At 33.0% G+C, this 8,501-nt stretch overlaps 2 protein-coding genes across 3 annotated transcripts; both read right to left on the bottom strand.

Annotated features, from left to right (window-relative positions):
- Positions 1 to 1,041: 1,041 nt before the first annotated feature.
- Positions 1,042 to 5,674, bottom strand: Shc (SHC-adaptor protein). 2 transcript variants are annotated; one of them, XM_066392396.1, is made up of 7 exons: positions 5,337 to 5,674; positions 4,207 to 4,277; positions 3,341 to 3,575; positions 3,125 to 3,279; positions 2,788 to 3,062; positions 2,376 to 2,620; positions 1,042 to 1,421 (listed from the first exon to the last, which is right to left on the bottom strand). In XM_066392396.1, exons 1-7 carry the CDS (start codon positions 5,421 to 5,423, stop codon positions 1,296 to 1,298), a joined length of 1,194 nt encoding a protein of 397 aa, XP_066248493.1. In that variant the 5' UTR covers positions 5,424 to 5,674; the 3' UTR covers positions 1,042 to 1,295. The 2 variants fall into 2 exon arrangements, with proteins under 2 accessions (XP_066248493.1, XP_066248494.1); XM_066392397.1 differs by having other exon boundaries at positions 4,203 to 4,277; positions 5,337 to 5,413.
- A 677-nt stretch (positions 5,675 to 6,351) lies between these two features.
- Positions 6,352 to 8,221, bottom strand: LOC136410471 (PRA1 family protein 3-like). The gene is made up of 3 exons (XM_066392637.1): positions 7,859 to 8,221; positions 7,371 to 7,585; positions 6,352 to 7,235 (listed from the first exon to the last, which is right to left on the bottom strand). Exons 1-3 carry the CDS (start codon positions 8,050 to 8,052, stop codon positions 7,099 to 7,101), a joined length of 546 nt encoding a protein of 181 aa, XP_066248734.1. The 5' UTR covers positions 8,053 to 8,221; the 3' UTR covers positions 6,352 to 7,098.
- Between the last annotated feature and the right edge of the window lie 280 nt (positions 8,222 to 8,501).

Genomic DNA, 8,501 nt, shown 5'->3' with positions numbered 1-8,501 from the left:
AACGTAAAGCAGTCTGTTACTTGATTAGGTACCGCTCTTGGTTCAATACTTTGAAAATGCATTTGAGAAACAATTAATTCGATGCACCTTGAATTGAATTTGCCATGTCAACAGCAACACTTGTAAGAACTTGATATCACACGCATCGAACTTTAACTAGAGGCCCAGACAAGAAGAAAAAGGTGAAGCCGCCAAAAGAAAAAAAATTTACATAACGTCCGAAACACTCTTCATACGTGAAAAAGCTTACGGAAGTATGAATATCAACTCGTTTTTATAGTCTAGTCGGTGAAAATTTCAACACGTTACAACATGAACATATACTCTGTACCTACCAACTGATTAAACCTCAATACTGTGTAGTCTTGACGACTCTTTTCGCATAATCCGGGTTTAAATTCTATACAACTAGTTCTATATGATGATGTACATTGCATATAGTATATGGAATATATGTATTCAGAAACAGGAAAATTTAAAGTAAATTAAAAATTGAAAACGAAAATCATCTTCAGCATTGAAATTACAAAATAAACGTGCGTATTTGTCGGACTTACTTTATTATCCGATTAATACAGACCAATTGAGGAGTAAATCCATTGGTCATTGATGTTTCAAAGCATCCTTATATCAATCCCTTTAAAGAATTTTTAATGGTGCCACCACATGAATTTGTGCTAACAGTTTTACTAAAAGAGGATTATAAATCTACGGGCGAAATCTTATAAAAAATCATTAACTTGCAAAATATATGATAACGCTAATGTAACACTTATTTATGTAATGCATGGTGGTGGTATTAACCGAATTCAGTTCCTAAAAAACAATATTTATTTGAAAATTGTTTCACGTTATTAAGAAACAAAAAGAATTTAAAGAGAAACCTACAAAATTTTTTATATGAGTGGCACATGCTTTTCTAACCATTCCTTAAGCCCCGACAACCTATATATATGTATATGGTATTGATTTTCTAAATGTCAGTGTATAAAAGTCATATAAGTTTGGCAATGTGGCAGAAAATAATTAAGAACCTTCTCCATCCAGCTTCTCCTTTTTTTGGAATCCAGATATAAAATTTCTGGTTCATAATAATGTTTATTTACATATATAAACCCTATTCGCAAAAAGACTAATATGTATGTATATGCATTAAAAGCCAAATATAAAAAGTTTGTACTAAGATAATACGAATACACCTATACACCTTTACATCACAAATATTGCCACTGAATCGTTTTAAAGCTGTACCTATTTGAATAAAATCAATTACATACTTATATTCACCATACATCTTATGGCCTTGGAACCTTGTGCCTCAATACCAATGCACTTTCTGCCGATATAATTGGCAAAGCGTTATCAAAGTGGAACTGAATCAAATGACTTACACTATTGAACATTCGATCCTTCGTCCTGACCTGAAACAAGCGAAAAAAAAATCATATAGACAGTCTTTATTAGTGTGCAATTCTCCACATTTTTCGAATTATTCCTAACACAGTCAACTAACAGGTTAATAGTCACACTATATAGCTCTAAGGTTTTTATCAAACTTAACAGCTTAATTGAAAAGCTCTTGACATTATGGTGGAAGAATATGTGACGTAAAACGCCGAAAAATAGAATGTAAACCAAGAATAATACAAAATATGTATAAAAAGTTACCGACCATAGAGTTCGGTGAATGCGAGTGGTGTACCTAGGCTTTTGAAATGTTTTGGAATCTAAAGACCTGTGCAAACGTTGCTAATAATACATAATTACGATTTAGTGCACAATCGGATTAAATCCGATTCTCTGATAACGGTATAAAATAAAACAATATAAAAATTGGAGAAAATTAAGTGTTAAAAAGGTGCTTAATAAGCATACATAATGACGCAGGCGTGTTTTCCACCTGTACCTCGACAAATTTCTCTATTAGGTAAAATAAGTCTGACTTTGAACAGTTCAAAAAAAATTTTTTTTTACAAAATTTAGTTTCTTCACAATAGCACATATTTCTACAGTTGTTAATGGTTATTCTTAGGCAGATGATTTATAAGGCGCCCACTTTTACATTGCCGAAAGAGCAATTAAACAAAAGAACAAAATAAAATTTCCATTAGAAAGTTCTTCATTGGTGTCGGTTCTAACAGCATAAGAATATCGATCCAAATGCAATAAATAAAATACCAACTGTCATAAAAATAGTAAAAAAAATAAAACAATCGGTTATTTATTGCTTGGATTCTAATTACAGAATCAAATTAATAACTTTTCGCTTCAAACCAATTCCGAGGATCAATACTTTTCGTTAAAAATTGAGAACCCTATCGTGCCCTGATGACTTCATAGGCCCGGGTATTATAAATATGCAATGTAACACTTACCACACCCTCAGGATCAATCAACAAAAGATGCTTCTTATTACTGTCTTGCATGCCTGTCAAAACAAATTGTCCAGGAGTAGTCATCGATTCACGTACCAAAAAATCGCCATCGCGTTGCATTAACCTTTCAGCCTCAGCTCGGCTAATAGAACCATGAAACCAGATCTCTCTTTTTAGTTGTTCTAGGTTATTTACATCTGTCTTTATTGTCGAATCTGCAGGTCCGGAATGCTGTGAGAAAGGTTCTGAAATACAAAATAATTGTTATATTACTTTTTTTGTTAACAGATCTGGTTAAACGTAAAACTGGGAAATAATAAGATCTCATTTTTAGTACATTAGCGAGTTACAAAGTACCATTTAGCTCTCCTTATGGAAAACAATTATTTACATAAATTTAAAAAATACTTACGCATATCAAACACATCTGTTTCTCTATTGCAAATTACAGTGTCATTGACATAATCATGATGCTGCCCTTCAACAGAAGATATATCACAGTTAAAATCTATCAAATTGGGAGTAACGGGAGGCAATGTGGTAAACGGCGGAACAACGGCGGGTAAAGGTGGAACTGGAGGTGGCCCCATAACATCAGGAGGCACTTTGCCAGGAAGATCATTGTAATAGTCTTTATCTGCATCACCACCCGAATGTGCAGCGGCCGAACTAACTGTAGCTGCAAACCTAAAACAAACAAATTATCCATTTTAATCTTGTTATATCTTTTCAAATCATTTAATACTTACGCATTAGGTTTGGAGTGTTGCTGAAATCTCAATTCAAAGGCCTGACCAATGGTGGCAATTACATCTTTGGTTAAACCTCCTCCACATTCCAACACATAACAGGCTCTCAGCTCATTATTATCTTTGGCAATGTAACTTACGAAGTCCAAGGTTTCCTACAAAATATTCGGCTTTGTAATTTAAGTTTGTCACATTTACATGCGCATGACAACCTACACTGTCGCCTCCTGATGCAAACGATATTTTAGGCATTTCATGACTCGCTATTATCTGGTTGTTTTCCAAAGATGTTAAGGACAAATTTACACTAGATACTTTAAGTGTAACATTTGTTCCTGCATAGGTCATGTTGGGAACGTCGGATATGGCTTTTTGGACTTTCTTATCCACTTTTCGTCTTTTATTGGCTGTTTTTAAACCTGCTGCCTCACATACTCGGTTTATACATTCTCTAGAGTTAAAATCTGCTTTTAAGAAGTTTTATGGTAGGTAACCAACCAACAATGAACAAACCAAATAAACAATGCAAAATAAAAAAACAGTTAAGCATTATTTGACTATACAGGGTATTCCAAAAAGGTTGTGCCAAACTTACAGCTATAGGGAACACTGCGGTGAACAATTTTTGAATAGAAACTTCTAGCTAAAAATTAGCCGTTTGGCTCCAGAGTAATTTTTGTTTAAAAACGTAGTGTTAGCTTGTTGACATCAAAATATTAGTTTAAATAATACCACACAGTGCGAGCAAAATATGCAGGTGTACTGTCAACAAGATCGAGTTTAGAAATGCAATTAATAAACTTGTATCAGAAAATAAAAAACTGTTTATTTTGTTCATTTTTTTCTACTCACTTAAATTGAATATTGAAGTTTTTAAATAAAAATTTCTCTCGAGTCAAAATGGCTTATCTTTTACTAAGGATTTCTATGCAAAAATTGTTCACTTCAATATGTTCTTAAGCACAACCTTTCTGGGACACCCTGTGTAATATGTATTAAATTCTACTTGCTATTATTGTTAACTTTTGAGTTAAAGACTACTACATAATCACATATCATATTTGAAAATATCATGTACCTACTTTGCAACATTGGATCTAGTTTTAAAATCCAATGTTTTCATGGATACTTTAATCTCCAGGCAGCCCACATACTGAAAAAAAATGCATTACAGAGCAACTTGAAATAACCTTCAAAAACATTTATCAGCCTTATCATCAGCATGGTTCTGTGAAATAACTGCTTTTCAAGGCAGTAACAATAGAAGGATGCAGTTTCTTTAGTGTCATTAGTTTTTAAAAACAGATATATCATACACATTTATGGCATGATTTTGAGTTTAAAGAGCATACTAGGGAAATAAAACCATAGTCAGAATTTGAGGCGATCACTTTTTAATGAAAAAATTGTTTTCATTTATTTTTATATAGTTTCAGCTCATGAATGTTGCAATTAATTTGTGATTTAGCCTTACAAACATTAATGGACATTGAGAAATATAAAAATATATCAAAATTCAGTTCAAGAATTAGCTTGGAAACTGTACAATATGCTACTGTTAGATATTGAATCTTTAAAAAACTTAAATAAATTCAAGGCCATATGCTAAAGTTATAAATTTCTCAACTCAGAGATTTATGATGCCACTTTAGTACCTTTAGATGTCTTAAGTTGTAGAACTATTTATTACCCTAGTCATAAAGGCATGCAGTTGCCTAGGTGTCTAATCAAGAAATTGACGAGATTATCTCCAAATGTCTATATTTTCAGGTAACTGTATAGACTTATTGTGGAGTTTTCAATAAATTCATTTACAATATGCCAGTGTGACTGAATATTCATTATATTTCCCCTTGTTTTCATACAGGGTTATTTTTATTCAACTTTAATTTTCTTATGGGGGCCATATTGAATTTTCTCATTACATCTTGCTTCTTACTGCAGATATTTAACTTCAAATATGAACAGCAAACTACAAATTTTCATTATTCACTTCAAAATTCTAGCAATGTATGTCAAAAAAAAGAAGGGGAAACAAAACCCTGGAGTTATAAGCGGAAATATAAAATTAGATTGGCCTCAGAACTGAGAATTGTGGAACATGGGTGTGGCAAATACTGGTTCAAACTGTACGTTGGGGCGAAAATATGGCCTCCCCAACGTCCACAGACTCAGGATGAAGGCAACAAATCTAAAAAAGCTTTTTACTTACTCGTACTGAATATGTGGCTCCTTGGCGGACTATCAATTTGTCGGAATGGATCCAACCACTGCATGGCTTTATATTGAAAGCAGACATATTGAAACCGTAATCGATTCCTTACATTTTCCCATCCCATCACACATCGCAGTTGCAGTGCAGTCGCATTAGATGAGTTTTCTTCGAGCTTTCAAGATGATTTCACTGTGCTTCGATAACTTTTAAGCATAAAACGCTTTGAAATTTGATTAAAACCGAAATAATTTGAAAAATAAATGCGAGTTGCAATTTTCAAGAATCGTAGAAGCACAAAACAGGCATCACAAAGGACTGTGCACGTAAGCGCCAATCTGGCGAGTGCGCTGGGCGTCTGCGTTGTACGTTGCGCAGATGCACTATTTGGTTACGGCTTTTGCGCGGTGGAGACAATTTTACACAACGCATTCTCGTTAAATTAAAAATTTAATACGGTGGATCGTCATCAGGATGCTAAAGATTGGTGTCCACTGGAAACGGGGCAAATTCACACTTTTTGCAATTGCATTTATTTGTTTGCACAAGACAACATTTATTTCTTTTATTGCTAGTATTGGTTGGCGCAAATTATAAATTTTTGGTAGTGGACATAGAAGCACTAGGCAGAAAATTTTTAAATTCCTATGTTTAGCTGTATGTGACCTTGAGGTTGTTATAAAATTATACTCCGCAATTTGTACTCATCCGGATATCGCTCATTTTAAAGCAGAGGGAATTGAGCTAAAATTTCCAAAACGTACCTTTTTGCTGCATTGTTTATTTTGTTGGCCAAAAAAGGAGGTAGGAGTCTTTAGGCTGTTAGAGCAGCCGTCTGTTTGACCGAGATGGCCTCTCTTCTTTCAACAAGCCCTTGAAATTTGAATGTATGTGATTCAATGATTTTTATGGGGAAAAATACAATGCTACTTCTTGCTATATAATTACATTTTAGTACTTGCAAAGTATGCCAAACATTTTCAAAAATCTTTATTTAAATACTTATACGCAAATACAAACGTGCATTTCATGCAAGTTTCTTCCAGATTTAAACTAAACAAGAACTCTTATGCTGGATCGCCTCATATCAGAAAAATCTCATCTATCTTACAGTACCATAATAATTGTTAAGCTACCAAGTTTAATAGATTTTAATTGAAATAAAATGTCTACTTAATTAAAGCGACAGAAAAGGCTGTACTGCCATGCATGTCATGCCTATTTCTAATATAGTTTGAATGTACGATTAACAAGTGTTTATAAATACTTATGAGTCAATAACAGCCATATTGGTTTTTAAAAAAAATTTGCAGCAGATATTAGATTCCTTTATCCACAATGGAAATAAACAACGAAAGTTATTAAATTTTAAATTTATCCGTAACATTCTGATTTACCATCAAACTATTGGAAATCGTTGTCACTTAACTTTTGCAAGATAAGCAAGAATAGCTTGTATTTCCACTTATTCAGTATGTACACTGATTAACCTTTTTAAAGACCTGATGTTTCAAAGTGTTTAGGTAATGCTAATAATACTTTGGTTAGATCAGTAAACACTGCTAATACAGGTTAATAATAAAATTTGAATACAAAATAACTTTGGTATACACCATACATTATATGCAATAGGTAGATACTATACTCTATATATATATATATGAAAATATAAAGTAGACCTTATCATACACTATGAGCAAAATGTAATGCCTAAGACTTAAGAAAAAAGTAAGAGCAAATTTTACACACAACTTTTAAGAGTTTAAAAAATATCTCCTTCCAGTCCCATTTGTTCAAGAAAAAGCCCCATTGGTGTTCTTTTCAGTCCTAAGAACTCCACTTTGTTTGCAATTTTATTTTTCATGTTTCTTAATCTCAAAGAAGCATGTAGAAATGTGACTAGAAGTGAGGAAAAAAGGGATATAGGGGTAGAAGTTTAAATAGTGTAAGCCTCAAGTCAATGGGTACAGATTTAATTAAATATAATCTCTGTACATTATCTATTTATTTATCTATCTATAATCATTATCTTACCTGAAATTGGAAGTAAGAGTCCTAGGAAAAAGACAAGAACACTCTGGAACATATAAGCCACAAAGTATATTAAACCAAAAAGTATAATCAAGGTGATTATAGGATGATGCTTAACATTTGCTGCTGTTGCTTTCTCATTGGATAGATAAACAAATATTCCAATTATTAATCCTGTTGCTATACAACCACAAATCATTTTTACAGGATGGATTACTCTAAAAAAGTCATTAGAGTTTCACAAAATTGAAAAAAAATAATGGTAAGTTATAGGACTTTCGATACTATCATCACAGCTATGGGTTCTTATTTCATTACAGTATACTTGGGACTATCTATACTTGAAAAAAAAAGGGAGGCTTCTGGTTTAAGGGCAAAGTTTGCAGTTCAGACGATCAGTTATACTGTAATATAAAAGTGGTGCCACATTTACTACGATTTGTTTCTCAGAATAAAAAGTCCATATGTAAGGAGAATATATAATATCTTACCCGACTATTACGAATATGCAGGCTGCCAGAAGAAAATAATTTGTTTGATAATAAAGCAAGTTACTGGAAACGCGGTTACCCCATTTCTCCAAGTCTTTGAAGTTGGGGATTTGGAACCTTGCTGAATCGAACAGGAAGTCGTCGAAGGATCTCAAGGGGGCTATTTCAACGGTAGAGGGGTCCTTTTTATTCATGATTAATGACACGTTTTGATTCCTTTTCACGTTCAAATGAAGAAAATTGAGACTTTTATTTTAAACCATGAGCAAATATATTTTTACTTGTTTTTCACTTATGTTATTGAGTTTTTATGAATTTTTAATATCACCCCGAGTCCACAAATAAACCAGTCTTGACAATGGTCTGTTTTTTTATATCTGATCTTATGGTACTTTCCTGCACTTGTCGCCCCGGACAGCTAGTTCAGGAAGACATGTCAACATTATCAACAACGTAAACAAAACATTAAATTTTGCCTGAACACGAACTACGGAAATTCATAGGCACTTCAAAATGAAACTGATGTCGCATTTATTCCATTTATGATTATGACAGTAACCTTGAAGACGAATTTCGTTACGATTCGATTCAATAAAGACGCGACGTGTTTGTGTACTAAGAATCACTGTTTTTACACAAAAAC

Source organism: Euwallacea similis, chromosome 8, assembly GCF_039881205.1.
Source record: "Euwallacea similis isolate ESF13 chromosome 8, ESF131.1, whole genome shotgun sequence".
NCBI lineage: Eukaryota > Metazoa > Arthropoda > Insecta > Coleoptera > Curculionidae > Euwallacea > Euwallacea similis.
This window is presented reverse-complemented; position numbering and strand designations above follow the sequence as displayed.

Excerpts from the sequence above, each read along its gene's own strand:
- LOC136410471 (XM_066392637.1), bottom strand. The coding sequence starts at position 8,052 with ATGAATAAAAAGGACCCCTCTACCGTTGAAATAGCCCCCTTGAGATCC. Across the intron at positions 7,586-7,858 it reads TGCATATTCGTAATAGTCGG|AGTAATCCATCCTGTAAAAA; the intron begins GTAAGATATTAT and ends TGACTTTTTTAG. Across the intron at positions 7,236-7,370 it reads ACTCTTACTTCCAATTTCAG|TCACATTTCTACATGCTTCT; the intron begins GTAAGATAATGA and ends CCTCACTTCTAG.
- Shc (XM_066392396.1), bottom strand. The coding sequence starts at position 5,423 with ATGTCTGCTTTCAATATAAAGCCATGCAGTGGTTGGATCCATTCCGAC. Across the intron at positions 4,278-5,336 it reads GAGCCACATATTCAGTACGA|TATGTGGGCTGCCTGGAGAT; the intron begins GTAAGTAAAAAG and ends ATTTTTTTTCAG. Across the intron at positions 1,422-2,375 it reads TGATTGATCCTGAGGGTGTG|GTCAGGACGAAGGATCGAAT; the intron begins GTAAGTGTTACA and ends CGCTTGTTTCAG.